General features: G+C 38.1%; 1 protein-coding gene across 3 annotated transcripts in view; it reads right to left on the bottom strand.

The window, feature by feature from the left end:
* Positions 1 to 15,799, bottom strand: part of LOC126483607 (dystroglycan 1) — a 290,424-nt gene that overhangs the window by 2,420 nt on the left and 272,205 nt on the right. For all 3 annotated transcript variants that reach the window (XM_050106644.1, XM_050106643.1, XM_050106642.1), the window contains exons 7-12: positions 9,776 to 10,063; positions 5,547 to 5,693; positions 4,748 to 5,028; positions 1,548 to 1,694; positions 1,113 to 1,464; positions 91 to 333 (exon numbers count right to left, since the gene is read on the bottom strand). In XM_050106644.1, coding sequence (XP_049962601.1) covers positions 91 to 333; positions 1,113 to 1,464; positions 1,548 to 1,694; positions 4,748 to 5,028; positions 5,547 to 5,693; positions 9,776 to 10,063 — 1,458 coding nt within the window. The remainder of the gene's footprint in view (positions 1 to 90; positions 334 to 1,112; positions 1,465 to 1,547; positions 1,695 to 4,747; positions 5,029 to 5,546; positions 5,694 to 9,775; positions 10,064 to 15,799) is intronic.

The raw sequence follows: 15,799 nt of genomic DNA, 5'->3' as shown, positions 1-15,799 counted from the left end.
ATTAGTCAATAGAAATTAGTAGACGACACTGTTTGTGAAGACAGCAGCAAAGCTGCTTTAATTAACTATGGGGACATTTTTTTGTCTTACCTCAGGTACAACAACAACTAGCAACTCTCCAACAACTGCTTCAATATGATCAATTGGATTCCTAGGTACAGGAGGGAAGTTCTCAGTAGTGCTTGGTGGAGGCACTATTGGCTGATCTGGTTTTGATGGTGGTTCACATTGTCCAATTCCTCGGTATGATACTTTTTTCACTTTAATGAAATCATGTGCAAGAAGATCTCTTAGTGCCTTTGATGGTTCACCCTCTTCATTTGCAGTTAATCTCTGCAAATCGAAAAAGCAAACAAAAACGTATAGTCTCTAAACAGAAATGCAACTGAAACAGGATGCTTTTTCCTTTTGAAACCATTAATCAACCATGTGATGAGGTTTCCCCTTTGCTTAACTTACTAACATAACAGAGTAACATACTATATTGGCTACAACTTTTCCTGCTGCATTGTCTGTAAAAAATAATCTAATCACCATTTACTGTCAAATAATTTCTTTCAAGGCCCCTGGACATCAAATTTAAGGTAACTGCAAAAAATATGTATGTACCACCAAGCCTGTTCCATTTCAGGCTCTGCATGCTAGACGCTTTTTTTTAAAACACACTTATGGCTCTAACTTCTACCCCGATGGTGGTACCATAACAATACATTAATATCACTAACCATGAACAATATTTTCAGTTCGATAGCTGTCTCCCCTCGAATTCTAAAATACTCCTCCCCACCTCCCCATCTTGCTTGAAAACTCATGGATACCACACACACGCAATGATAAGCTGTCTGTGTAAACAAACTGAAGATATTGCAGAGGTCTTCAAAAAAGAGTAAATATCCTTCCTTCCACTTCCAGATCTCATGGGCCATACCCAGGATATTAGACCATACCTGTGACCCTGTCACATTTTGAGACAATGCATTGAAATAGACTCTAAGAGGTTTAAATACAGCATATTATATCAAATATCTAATAGATGACACATCTAATAGAAGACATCATTAAAATAATACCTGTCTTTCAATGCTATATTACGTTGCACTGTTTATTCTTACCTTATATAATCTATCTATTTCATCTTTTGGGCAATGTGATCTTGGCAAGGAATCATTTGTCCATGTGAATATGATAGGATCTGTCACAGTCAAATTTCTAACAGTTACTCTGCTGGTATCTGGATCTCCGTAGAGTGCTGCCAGAGTGTCCAGTACTCTTAGTTGCCAATCAACTGCTGTTGGAAATTCATATTTCTTTTCCAGTCGCAAATGGAGAGTGAATTCGTGGTTAACAGTACGCCTTCCTTTGTGATGTTGAACCAATATCTCTAAATTGTCAGAGACAGTCTTTCCTTCTCTATCCATTGCTTCAATTACAAAGGTCCACCTTGACACTTGCTCCTCCAGTGGCCTGCAGAATGAATTCAGATGAGATGAATAACTAACAGGATAACAATCATAGTCTATATATGCTTAACAAAGTTCTCAACTCACAAAGCATAGACTTCTTGTTTTTCTCTGTCAAACTGCACCCAGTATGTTGGAGGCACCAATGTTCCTTCAAGAGTCTTAAACATGAGCCGTAAGTTTCTTGTATTGCCATCTTCCAAATCTGAGAAAACATCCTCTGGTATAATGTGCCTGCAAAATTAATGAAGAGGTAAGTATATGATATGAAGAAATGAAAGCACTCCGAGGATTACCTTTCAGCACAATCAAGTATGGATAAATTCAAAACAACAAAAGTTCTAAAAAGTCTTAACGTACATTACACCACATTTGTATGGATTTCTTGAGATGATGTATAAATAGGAAAAATTTACCATCACCTATGACAAACCTCTCAGTGGTGTTACTGATCCCATTCCTCTAAAGTCTTAAGCAATAATGTACACAAAATAACATTTAACTTTTTCACTAGAAGTATCTGCAATATACTACGTTAAAATCAGTGTTAACAAGTTGTCTCTACACGCTTTTTGGGAGATACTGTGACTTAAAAGAATGTTCACAAACACTACAAAGTATCATTAATATCTGTGGAGGCTTTACATCGATGTGATCCTTGCATGTTGTAGTTTTACTGTTTTTAACCATTCTGGCAGTATTTCACATAACATTTGCTTATCTCTGCCATCAAAGAAAACACCTCGCTGGCCCACTCACTGCACTTTGGAATATCGTCTTTCTACATTTGAATATCAATTTACTTCCCAGGATTTTTTCCCTTCAAAGATGTTGCATATAAAATAATCAAGCCAATTTATCTTCAGTTCATTTACATTTTCTTGCTTTTATGTTGTTACTAAAAGTCCTTATTTATTTAGTACAAGGAACAATCAAAGTTTTACTTATCACCTTGAAAAAGTAAAGCTATGTGATCAATTTTGGTAATTTTCAGATACCACTCTGCAGTCTTAGTACACACTGAAATCCCCATGCCTGAGTACTATAGCACACTACTATAGGAGCTACAATAATAGCAGAGCCCTTTGATAAAGTGAAATTCATTTTTAGGAGAAATGTTGCAGGTACGTCAGGCCAATCCATGTGTCTTCTTTAATCATCTGAATTGGCCTGATACAGCTGCAACATTTCTGCTGCCGCCAAAAATGAATTATCACACTCTAATTCACTTTATCAATGGTCAGTACTATTTTGCTTTGTCTCCTACGACAATGTGCTATAGTACTCGGGCATGGGGATTTTAATGTGAAATAAAAACATTTATCTGCAAATTTCAGAATTTGATTGAGAAAACCTCTGACTACTGAAGGAGTTTACTATTCTACACATATTACAATTTATGAATGAGAGATGCAAGCTCCACGTCGATGTTAAAATTCTGGAACTGTCAACACACTATCATGCTGCATTGCTGTACTGCATCACAATAGCTGTCTACTATAATGGTGAAACAGATTTTCTTATTTATTCATTGTATGGGAAACATTAGAAGTTTTTGAACCAGGGTAGCTATACATATACAAAGATTACTAAACCTCTACATACAAAAACTACAACACAACTCTACAGCACAATATAATACAAATGACAACAGCTAAAAACAAACATCAAAATATTTTATATAGTTTATCACTCCTGTCATTCAGCACCACTGGCACAAGATGGCGATGAAGATTTGCCCTACTTGTGGGAGAGTCTCCACATCTTACATGGCCCTTTCAGATGCAATTCAAAGTAGTCCAAATTGCCCAAGGCTGGTCAAATTCAAGAGCTTCTCCTGGATGCAGGGCATTTTTAGGCATTGTGGAGTACAGGTTTGTTGCCAGCAGCATGTCCATTCACTGATGATATTGAATTCATTTTCGGAATGAGCCCTGGCTGTCACAAGAGCGAGATGTCTTTACCTTAATCTTTTTTTGCTCCACATGGGATGTAGTGGAAAGTATTGTTTATTGTCATGGCAAGGTAGACACTAAGGATTTGATATTCATGTGTTGACATAAATGCAAGACAGTTCATTTATTGATTCAGACTGTCTTCTTGCAAAAGCCATGAATGATAAATGTACACTTTGGTTTCCATAGTTAAGTTACCACCACCACCACCACCACCACCACCACCACCACCTTAACTGCTCAGCGAGCTATGGCATCTGGACCCCTTAGCAACAAGTTACATCTATTAGACTGTTCACATGTTTATTGTCCAGTTCTGAATTACCTAGTGACTTGTTGCAATTTGCACTGTCTAAATGCTGTTAAAATCGGGGTTAGCCAACAATGACATCTCTTGGGTAGCTTCCCACAGAATGTACACACATTAGCCTGTAAGCACCCAGCACTTATATGAAGTTTTGATACTGTCTCCCAGCCCCCAGCCCCCAGCCCCCCCCCCCCCCCCCCCACCCATCTGATGATCTTGACTACCTAGAAGTGGTCAAACAGGATGAGCTACCTTGCAATGAATACACTGAAACGAAAACTGTACAAATTGACAATGAAGTCACAGAGCCGGTTGGTGAGATTTTGTATTTAGGACAGTTTAAGATTATTGAATGAGCAGCAAAAGAAATAAACAGATGAATACAAATAGCTTGGAGTGGTTCTAGCAAACATAACAGACTTTTTACAACTAAAGCTTCTGATGTGTCTGAAACAGAAAGTTCACTAACTGCATGTATTGCTGGCTTTGAATTAAGGCAGCAAGATACATACTATCACTATGAAAACTATTCAAAAACTGAGTTTTGCTGAAGAGATTAATGCTGGGAATCAGAGACGGGCAAACCTGAGTTGAAGGTATAATATGAGTGTAACAAAAACAAAAGGAAGTGGGTAGGTAATGCAACCAGGCCAATAGATGACAAATAATTTAAGGAATTACTTTGTTGGAGACCAAGGTAAAGGTAAACACATAGGCTATGCCCTAATGGAAATGTGAGTAGACGGTATTAGAAACATGTTTGAGCAATAATGACATATATAACTGCGGACCATAAACACGTAGATGAGAGCTGTGAGGCATTTATCTGTACTGGATGCCAAAAGCTGATAATCACACTCATCCTGTCTACTGCTATCATTGAGATAGGAAGTGTGAAGTCAAAAGATATCACAATCACTGAACCATTTCTTCCAAGATGGCAGTTATCCCTAATTCAGTTCATCCTTCAAGAGTATTAATATATCATTTAGGATGGATAAAATAAGTGTTAATATATCTCATACCTGAGAGCTTTACCAGCCGTTATGGGTAGTTTGCGAAGTCTGTGCTCAATTGTAGGAGGGATGTTTTTCACGCCATATTCAATATCTTCATCTGTTGGTTTTGGCAGAGGGACTGCTTTCTCAGAAGTAACTGCAGGAAGAGGAGGTGTTGGCTCTTCTTCTGTGGTTGATGCTAGTGATGTGCTGCTTGTATCACTGAAGCTGGTGTTAATACTGCTACTGGTGAAACTGGTTTCATTAGAACCAAAACTACTGCTCCAAGTTGGAAGAGGTTCAGTCACCTGGTGGACAAGAAATGGTTGTCATTTTATAATATAAATACTATGGTAGTAACATATTATGAGAAATTATATTTGCAAAACAATCAAGAGAAAACATTAAGTAGAAATTTCAACACTGTTTTCTTTTGTAATAGGTACCGTTAATATTTTACTCGACTTTGCTTTTAATATTGCACAGTGATAAATAAGACTAGTTAACTGCCTTTATTGCAGGTATTTTAAAAATTGGGTAAGATCTGTAGTGTATGTTCTTTCATCACATTCCTTATCTCAGTGTGATTGTGTTTGGCTTATGTGTTGCTAATGTTCAGTCTTATCTCAATGCAAGATATTTAAAAAATTTAATTGATTCAATATGAGTGCTGCCACCAGTCTATTCAGACTTTTTCTGCAATTTTATATTATCTGCCAGCAAGATACTTAACAACAAATATGTATGTATTCTGATAGTAAACATTTTTAAGATTTTCTTGTTAATATTTTAAATATTTCTGTTTTATTTTCAGACCAAGACATACCTGTGTACTTGGAGACTCTGGTGAGGATGATGGCTCAACCTCAGTTACAAAAACTGGTGTAGCTGATGGTACCACCTCTGCTTCATATACTCTGCTGGGTTCCACCAAAACCTCCATGCTCATTAAATTGGTAGGTCTGATGGGTATCTAAAACAGAGTTACAGAGTTTCACAGCAACAATTTATCAAAAACAGGTAATGAGATATAAAAGGGAGTACATTGTAACTTGATATAATGAATTAGGAATAAAATATGTCTGCAGGCGTGGATGCAGTCCATGGGGCCATGCTTTACTCCTTATGCAAATCACAGTGTCTAATTGTATGTTAAGATACAAGCAATCTTTTTAGTATGTCAGAAATTTCAGAAATGATCTTTTTGTGGAATTTTATCATGACTGTTCAGAATAATAGTAAGCAGTCACAATACAGTATGCAGTAGGTAATCTCATTTGCACAGTAAAATTAACAGGTGACCTGAGATTGAAGTATTGCAAAAGGACAGCATTGTGTAAAACATTTTTGGTTTACTTCTTATATCAGATTTGGATAAAATCTCCAGCTTTCAAAGAAATCACCCCCTCATCTTCATCAGGAACAACTGATTGTCGTGGCTGCTGTTGTAGTGATAATTTAAAGCCCATAGATAGATGTCATTGGTAGGCATGCATCACCATTATACTGCGCTGACAGAACTCTATCCAGAAAATAATGAATAATCATCTGGTGATCTACATACTCTGCACTTTCTACACTGCTACATCTAGTAGAATACATAACATCCTGGGAAGAAGAGGTGCAAGACCTATTTTCCAAGCACCAAAGAAGGTAAAGAAGATGCTGTGCCCCATTAAGGACAACCTCAGTCCCAGTAACACTGGAATTCATCACGTTCTTTGTGAGTGAAGAAGCAACTACAATCATCAGCCTGTCCGTACCATTGCCAGCTGTTGTGCAGAACACCAAAGCCACATTAAAGTTTAAAAACTTGGGAAATTAGCAGTTGTTGAACACAGTCTCACAAATAAACACAGAATAATGTCCTATGAAACTAAAATCTTGTCCCACACTTACATACTGGCATTCTGTTACTAAAGAAGCAACAGAAATTAGAATATATGGAAACAACTATAACTGGGACTGTGGCTATCTAGATCTATGTACACGTCTATCTGCATTCCAGAAGTCACCTTATGGTATGTGTGGAGGGTAATGTGTGTTCATTGTCACTTACCCCTTCACCTGTTCCAGTTGAAAATGGTTTGTGGGACAAACAATTGCTGGTAGGCCTCTGTACAGGCATGACTCTCCCTGATTTTATCTCCATGGTCTTTTCATGCCATATCTGTAGGTTGACTCTTCCAGGAATGTACACCCTTGGAACTTTAACAATAAACCACACTATGTTGCAGAATGCCTTTCTTGCAGAATCTGTGACTGGGGCTGGTTGATCATCTCTGAGACACTTTTGTGCTTATTAAATGAGCAGTAATGAAATATGCTGCTCTTCTTTGGATCTTCTCTATGTCCTCTATCAATGCTATTTTTATGGATCCTAGTCTGATGAGCACTATTCAAGTACTGGACAAACAAGTATTTTGAAAGTTACTTCTTTTGTTGATGGACTACATTTCTTGAGGATTCTTCCAATGAACATCAGTGTGTCATCTGCCATACCCGCAGTTAATTCTATGTGGTTGTTCCACTTCAGATATTTTATTGAAGTAAATGCTTCCAGTGAGTGTTCAGCAACTGTGTAATCAGTCAGTAATTGGTCTTTCTGTCTACATAAATGCAATAAGTTATACTTGTTTATGTTGAGGGTCAACTGCCATTCCCTGCACCAAGTGCTGATCCTATACAGGCCCTCCTCCATTTTTCTACAATTTTCTAACATTGCAGCTTCTCTGCATACAACAGCATCATCTGTTAAAAGCCTTGTGGAACTACTAATGTTATAAGATTTGATGCAACAAATAAACTGAGGATGTATCAATACAATAAATGATCTGTTTTGGATGTGACAAATAGGGGGCTTCTCCACCATTTGAAGCTTGGAAAAGGATGTTCGCCATCCATATCTGACCATTAATCCAGTGTATTGTATGAATGAGCCTCTGTACTAAATTACTGACATTTTCATGGTGTATAATTGTCACTGAATGACCACATTTATGTGGGGCTTCCAAATACGGTTTTCATAAAGTGCTTTCTCAATACCACTTCTAACAGTTCATGTTAACACTTCAGAATTTATTATGAAAATGCAGTTCAAACTGATAGATTATCCTTTCCTCAATTGATATTCATTTTCATGTAAGTGCTCAACTACTCTTGAAATTTGCTTCAGTTGTTGGCCTCCTACTTGCTTTTAAAAATGTTGGCTATCTCGATGGGATGGCTCCTGTGTGCCTCAGCAGAAAACGAAGTACTAGACTGAGCAAGAAGTTATGCACCTCCTTAATTGAAGACAAATGGACACTGTGCTATCTAAATCAGAAACTAAACAACTGATTTCCTCAGGCAATTCATATAAGATGACCGACAATTGGAAACCTGACATTAGACTGGACTAACAAAATCAATTTAGGCTTTAATGTGTAAACTTATGAATGAAAATGGTTTCTCAATTCAGTTTTGATCATCTGCTCAGCTATTATGATGATATGGTCACCCGTCCAAAAACTAGTTTGATGCACTCCATGCTAGACCATTTGAATGGCTTTTTAGAACACCTGAATTCAATTGACCTGAATATTCATTTCACGATGCAGAAGGAAGAAGATGGGCACCTTCCCTTCCTTGATGTGTTGGTCAGGAGAAATGTTGATGGTATTTTGGGACATGTGTTTATAGGAAGCCTACTCACACTGAACTATATTTATAGGCTGATAGTTGTCTCCATCCAGATCGGCATGAAGGGGTACTTCATACCTGGGTTCACAGGGCCCATGTCATTCAGATCCTGAGAATTTGCCACTTGTGTTAGCCCATCTTGTGTTCACCTGTTGTCAGAATGGTTACAGTCAAAGAAAGATCAAACATGTGTTATGCTGTCAGCCAACCGTGAACTGGGTGAGTGATGACAGTACTGAGGTGGCACCAATGTCTACAGTCTTTTTGCCTTACACAGGGAGCATTTCCAACAAGACTGGTCATATTTTGCAAAAATATGATGTGAAATGTGTTTTTCAACCACCATCTAAGATAAGAGTCCTTTTAGATTCTGTAAAGGATGATCTTGGTTTATGTAAGGTGGGTTTCTACTGTATTCCTTGCAGTTGTGGGGCCTCATATACTGGTCAATTTATCAGGACCATGGAGAACTGCTGCACTGAGCATGTGTCACCCAAGCCTCAGCAGCTGAGCAAATTTGATATTGCTGAATATTTTCTCGGGTACCAGTCATCCTATGGAATATAACATCAAGATTTTGGCACACACTTCAGCTACTGGAATAGTGTTATTAAGAAAGCAGTTTAAATTAAATTATAAAGTAACTTTACAAACAGATATTTTTGCTTAAATTCTGTGTGGAATACTGCTCCCTCCCTTGTCCAAAAAGAGAGAGGCAGAGTTAATGGTGCCTCTCCCATTGGCTACCAATTTTCACCACTGATAATATGTGATGTCAGTCATCTTTGGCTGTGTGGTGGTGTCGGTGTTTACTGAAATACACGGATGGGAACTGTCTTTACAATACATCCCTATTAAATCACACTATTCTCCTGGCATCAGTCTAGCCAAGGAAATCCCTGACAAAGCCCATAGGTCATCTGGAAGAAGGAGCTTCCCATTAACAGCTCAGAAGACGAGCTGCTTATTGCGCTATGGTATCCTCAAAACAATCATAAAATCATAATGCAAGGGCCACCATTCTGCCAGCCTCAGCTTGGTAAAAGAGAATACAACAAATGCTGGATGGGAAAATTCTGTAGGTTTTTCCTGTAGGCAGGAAGATAGAGGGAGTGGTGTGTGTGTGTGTGTGTGTGTGTGTGTGTGTGTGTGTGTGTGTGTGTGTGTGTGTGTCAGAGAGAGAGAGAGAGAGAGAGAGAGAGAGAGAGAGAGAGAGAGATGATATCCTTTACTTCCACTATTGCCTGCCCCCCATCTTGTTTGCAGTACCATATTAATTCGTTATTGCCGTCACTGAATCTTTTCCATGATAAAACTGGAGCATTGAATCATGAATGAACCATGGTGTTTGCACTTATTGAGTGTGTTACTTACTAGGACTGGTGTAGGAAGAATTGTGAAAGAATGTACAGGGCTTGTTGGCAGATTATATCCAGCAGCAACAGATGTGAGCATTGAGCTGAGTTCTGCCTCTGACTCAAGTTGATCTGCGTCCTCCCCATGGTGATGTCTATGAGGATGAGGTGATGCTGTGGCCTCTGGGAATGAAGGTGAAGCCATCGTAGGCACAATTCTGGCTTCAGGAATAGCATCAGTCTCACTCTCAATGTCACCATCATATCCACTTGGCACATCTTCATCATCATAGTCACCTGAACCAACCTGAAACGAGATCCTCAGAATGAACATAATGAATACATTTCAGTGAGAACTATCAAATCTTAAATTCTTTATTAGAAACAGATACAAAAAAATACAAGATACCACAAAAATCACAAAAAGAAAGACAGCTGCATCCACAAAGAACTATGAAATGTGTTAAATCAAATAGCTAGAAGTAAAATGCCTGGTGTATACTCTTTTTACTATTGAAAATAATATTGTTTTTCCTGCATGAGAAAAATAAGTAATGTTGAACATCTCTCATACTTAGTATAATCAAACAATGGAAAATCTGCTTACTTGTTTGACCATGTTATTGTTGTGCCTATCTGCAACTCAGCATATCTGTTATGTGGTGGAGAGCAATCTAAGTAATATAATAATTTATTAGTAAACATTTGTAAACAGCTGATTCCAGTAAATGGTTCAAATGGCTCTGAGCACTATGTGACTTAACTTCTGAGGTCATCAGTCCCCTAGAACTTAGAACTACTTAAACCTAACTAACCTAAGGACATCACACACATTCATGCCTGAGCCAGGATTCGAACCTGCGACCGTAGCAGTCCACGCGGTTCCAGACTGTAGTGCCTAGAACCGCTCGGCCACACCGGACAGCGATTCCAGTAAACATCTGGACTTCTGTCTGATAGTTAATGAAGTAAAACTGACATCACTAAATAGCTTTCTACAGGCTGTGTGTCACAAGGAATTATTAAAAACTTGAAAATGACTCAATCAGGCGCTTAGTGGCCTCTGTAGTGGCTTATACTAAGCTTTTTACAGTGATTCCCAGCTTTTGAAGTGTGTCTGGCAGAAGATTCACACCATGAACACAGTGACTGAGATATTCAACTGGGTTAAGATCTGGAGAATTTGTGGATCACAAAAGTACTTTGAAATTATGATTGTGTTTGCAGGACAAATAAAATCACTGGTAGTCAACCAGAACACTGAGCAGAAAGTGTGACAATCAGTCTGTCTTATGGCTTTGTTGTGTTTGGTCATTTGTCTTGTGCACACACTGTGTAATATACAACAAAAGCATTCTACATTGTATCCAGATTATGTGATTATTCACCAGTTTCATCATCTATACCCTGAAGAACTACATTGGTGACCGCACATGACCATGTTTTCATGCAATTTCATCATTTCTGACTATTGCGCAACTATAATGCTGCTGTCGTGCCCCCAGTGTGCCATGCAATTCATGCCTGTGGACGATGTTTTTCATGCCAAGACATTAGACACTACAGATAACACCATGCTTGAAGCCTGCATGATACATAGTGAGAGTGGCATTCTCTAGAACATTACTACTTTATTCTGGACAGATCATCCATCATTACAGTTCACCATTGTGGACAACATTTATGCATCAAGGGCCATCATCAGCAATGGCACAAAATTTGTTGCTCTACTAAGCCACTTTCGGGGAGGGGGGGGGGTGGTACATGCAGACACAGCTCCCCAGATGAATAAATCAAATAAATCATCTATCACATCATTTACAATGAAAGTCTATGATAAGACTCCATCACTATTATGGTGATGCCTCCACAGACATATCGACCTTCAACCTCATGCCCCACAATATGTTATGGACCCTACGGGCAGTTCCACTTGGGACGCAACAGTGACCGGACATGTCGGTACTTCCGCGTAGTCATAGCGCCGCAAGCAGTGTTTATAATAATTCTTGGATTGTGACCTGTGATATTCTCAGTGCTTCTTCACTACCGTCGTACACAAGCTTCTTAATTTACTCACAGCGGTCCCGACCGCTCATATAGTGCAGTTATGGCTCCCAGTGTACCACGTAAGAATACCCTGTGTTTTGCATTTGAGAAATCTTCCAGGAATGTGCAACCAAGTTCTCTAGAGATCCATGGCTGGATAGTAGATATTATTGGCATCACATCCGATCAGGTCCACACAGCATATTATGACATGGCGGAATAATGTTTCTTTGTGAAGTTTTTAGACCAGATACAACTGGAGAAAATTTTGGTGAATACTGGTGGGAAAGCAGAGTTCCGACATCGTGATCAGTCGGTGAGTACAGTTTCAATAACTAATGCTGACAATGAGTATAAACAAGTGCGAGTGTTCAATTTGCCACCTGAGGTTGAGAATTGTTTTCTTAGAGATGTCCTCGCCAAATACGGTGACATCCGACAGATTAGAAACAAAAAATGGTCGAGCCGTCACAAACTCCAATGTTATAGTGGGGTTCACTCAGTTGACATGGGCCATTAAAGTCAATATCCCATCCTATATAATGGTTTGTGGTTATAAGGCTCATGTCATTTACGAGGGGCAAGTAGGCACTTGTTTTATCTGTAACACGAGTGGCCATTTATGAGAGGATTGCCCACGGCGAGTTGTCGTACTTCGAAACAATCTGCAACAACGACAGAGATTAACATTGGCTGATGTCCTAACTCAAAATCAGACGCCTTCTGTGACTGACTCCCAACCGAGTGCATCTGTGTCAGAAGACAACGATCTTGGTAACAGCACCTTCCCACCCTTGCCTCAAAAACCTGTGGCCAGTCACCCCTTAGCCACCGGTGTTGCATTATCTGTTGGTAACAAACGACGATGTACTATAAGTGACGGTAGTGGTTCCGGCGAACAGGTAGTAAAAAATCAAACCGATGATGTGGAGCCACGGGCCTCCACACAGGACACGCATGTGTCGGATGGCTCAGTTACGGCCCGCCAAATTCCCATTCAACCGCCCAACGCAAAAACTGTCAATACGAGTGCAGCTGAGTGTTTACAGCAATCCGTTCCGATGTCGCTTGCCGACTCGCTGCAGGTGGCCAACACACAAGAGGCGGCAGTCAGTCAACTGCAACTCGTAAACACGGCGGATGAAGCACGCGGTGTAGAGCATAACATAGATTAGATTAGATTAGATTAATACTAGTTCCATGGATCATGAATACGATATTTCGTAATGATGTGGAACGAGTCGAATTTTCCAATACATGACATAATTAGGTTAATTTAACAACATACTTAAGTTAATATAAGAACTTTATTTTTTTGTGTTTTTTTGTTTTTCTTTATTTTTTATTTTTATTTTTTTTATTTTTTTTTAATATTTTTGTTTTTTTTCTTAATTTATATCTAAAAATTCCTCTATGGAGTAGAAGGAGTTGTCATTCAGAAATTCTTTTAATTTCTTCTTAAATACTTGTTGGTTATCTGTCAGACTTTTGATACTATTTGGTAAGTGACCAAAGACTTTAGTGCCAGTATAATTCACCACTTTCTGTGCCAAAGTTAGATTTAATCTTGAATAGTGAAGATCGTCCTTTCTCCTAGTATTGTAGTTATGCACACTGCTATTACTTTTGAATTGGGTTTGGTTGTTAATAACAAATTTCATAAGAGAGTATATATACTGAGAAGCTACTGTGAATACCCCTAGATCCTTAAATAAATGTCTGCAGGATGATCTTGGGTGGACTCCAGCTATTATTCTGATTACACGCTTTTGTGCAATAAATACTTTATTCCTCAGTGATGAATTACCCCAAAATATGATGCCATATGAAAGCAATGAGTGAAAATAGGCGTAGTAAGCTAATTTACTAAGATGTTTATCACCAAAATTTGCAATGACCCTTATTGCATAAGTAGCTGAACTCAACCGTTTCAGCAGATCATCAATGTGTTTCTTCCAATTTAATCTCTCATCAATGGACATACCTAAAAATTTGGAATATTCTACCTTAGCTATAAGCTTCTGATTAAGGTCTATATTTATTAATGGCATCATACCATTCACTGTATGGAACTGTATGTACTGTGTCTTATCAAAATTCAGTGAGAGTCTGTTTACAAGGAACCACTTAGTAATTTTCTGAAAGACAGTATTGACAATTTCATCAGTTAATTCTTGTTTCTCAGGTGTGATTACTATACTTGTATCATCAGCGAAGAGAACTAACTTTGCCTCTTCATGAATATAGAATGGCAAGTCATTAATATATAATAAGAACAACAAAGGACCCAAGACTGACCCTTGTGGAACCCCATTCTTGATAGTTCCCCAGTTTGAGGAATGTGCTGATCTTTGCATGTTACGAGAACTACTTATTTCAACTTTCTGCACTCTTCCAGTTAGGTACGAATTAAACCATTTGTGCACTGTCCCACTCATGCCACAATACTTGAGCTTGTCTAGCAGAATTTCATGATTTACACAATCAAAAGCCTTTGAGAGATCACAAAAAATCCCAATGGGTGGTGTTCGGTTATTCAGATCATTCAAAATTTCCTTTCTGGAAACCAAACTGACATTTTGATAGTACTTCATTTTTACAGATATGTGAAGCTACTCTTGAATACATTACTTTCTCAAAAATTTTGGATAAAGCTGTTAGAAGGGAGATTGGACGGTAATTGTTGACATCAGATCTATCCCCCTTTTTATGCAAAGGTATAACAATAGCATATTTCAGTCTATCAGGGAAAATGCCCTGTTCCAGAGAGCTATTACACAGGTGGCTGAGAATCTTACTTATCTGTTGAGAACAAGCTTTTAGTATTTTGCTGGAAATGACATCAATTCCATGTGAGTTTTTGCTTTTAAGCAAGTTTATTATTTTCCTAATTTCAGAGGGAGAAGTGGGTGAGATTTCAATTGTATCAAATTGCATAGGTATGGCCTCTTCCATTAACAGCCTAGCATCTTCTAATGAACACCTGGATCCTACTATATCCACAACATTTAGAAAATGATTATTAAAAATATTTTCAACTTCTGACTTTTTGTTCGTAAAGTTTTCATTCAATTTGATGGTAATACTGTCTTCCTCTGCTCTTGGTTGACCTGTTTCTCTTTTAATAATATTCCAAATTGTTTTAATTTTATTATCAGAGTTGCTGATTTCAGACATGATACACATACTCCTGGATTTTTTAATAACTTTTCTTAATATAACACAGTAGTTTTTATAATTTTTGATAGTTTCTGGGTCACTACTCTTTCTTGCTGTCAGATACATTTCCCTTTTCCGGTTACAAGATATTTTTATACCCTTAGTAAGCCATGGTTTGTTACAAGGTTTCTTACGAGTATATTTAACTATTTTCTTGGGGAAACAGTTTTCAAATGCATTTACAAAAATGTCATGAAATAAATTATATTTTAAATTGGCATCAGGTTCACGGTACACCTCATCCCAGTCTAACTGCTGTAGGCTTTCCCTGAAATTTGCAATTGTTAAATTGTTGACTGAACGTACTACTTTGGAGGACTGTTTAGTATTGCTGAATGGAGCTATGTCATATATTGTAACTAGCTGTGCACCATGATCAGAAAGACCATTCTCAACAGGCTGAGAATTTATCTGGTTAAACTTATCTTGGTCTATAAAGAAGTTATCTATCAGTGAGCTGCTATCCTTTACCACCCGAGTAGGAAAATCAATAACGGGTGTCAAACTGAAAGAACCGAGTAATACTTCAAGGTCATTTTTCCTATTACCCTCTTTCAGAGAATCTACATTGAAGTCCCCACAAATAATAATTTGCTTCCCCCTGTCTGACAGATAGCACAACAAGGAGTCCAAATTTTTCAGAAATAGATGAAAATTTCCTGATGGGGACCTATATACAGTTACAATTATAAATGTGCCTTTATTTAATTTAAGCTCACAGGCACATGCTTCTATATGTTTCTCTACACAAAACTTTTTTGTTTCTATACTTTTT

This window comes from Schistocerca serialis, chromosome 6 (assembly GCF_023864345.2).
Source record: "Schistocerca serialis cubense isolate TAMUIC-IGC-003099 chromosome 6, iqSchSeri2.2, whole genome shotgun sequence".
Lineage (NCBI taxonomy): Eukaryota > Metazoa > Arthropoda > Insecta > Orthoptera > Acrididae > Schistocerca > Schistocerca serialis.
The sequence above is the reverse complement of the archived record's forward strand: the minus strand, read 5'-3'. Positions and strand labels throughout refer to the sequence as shown.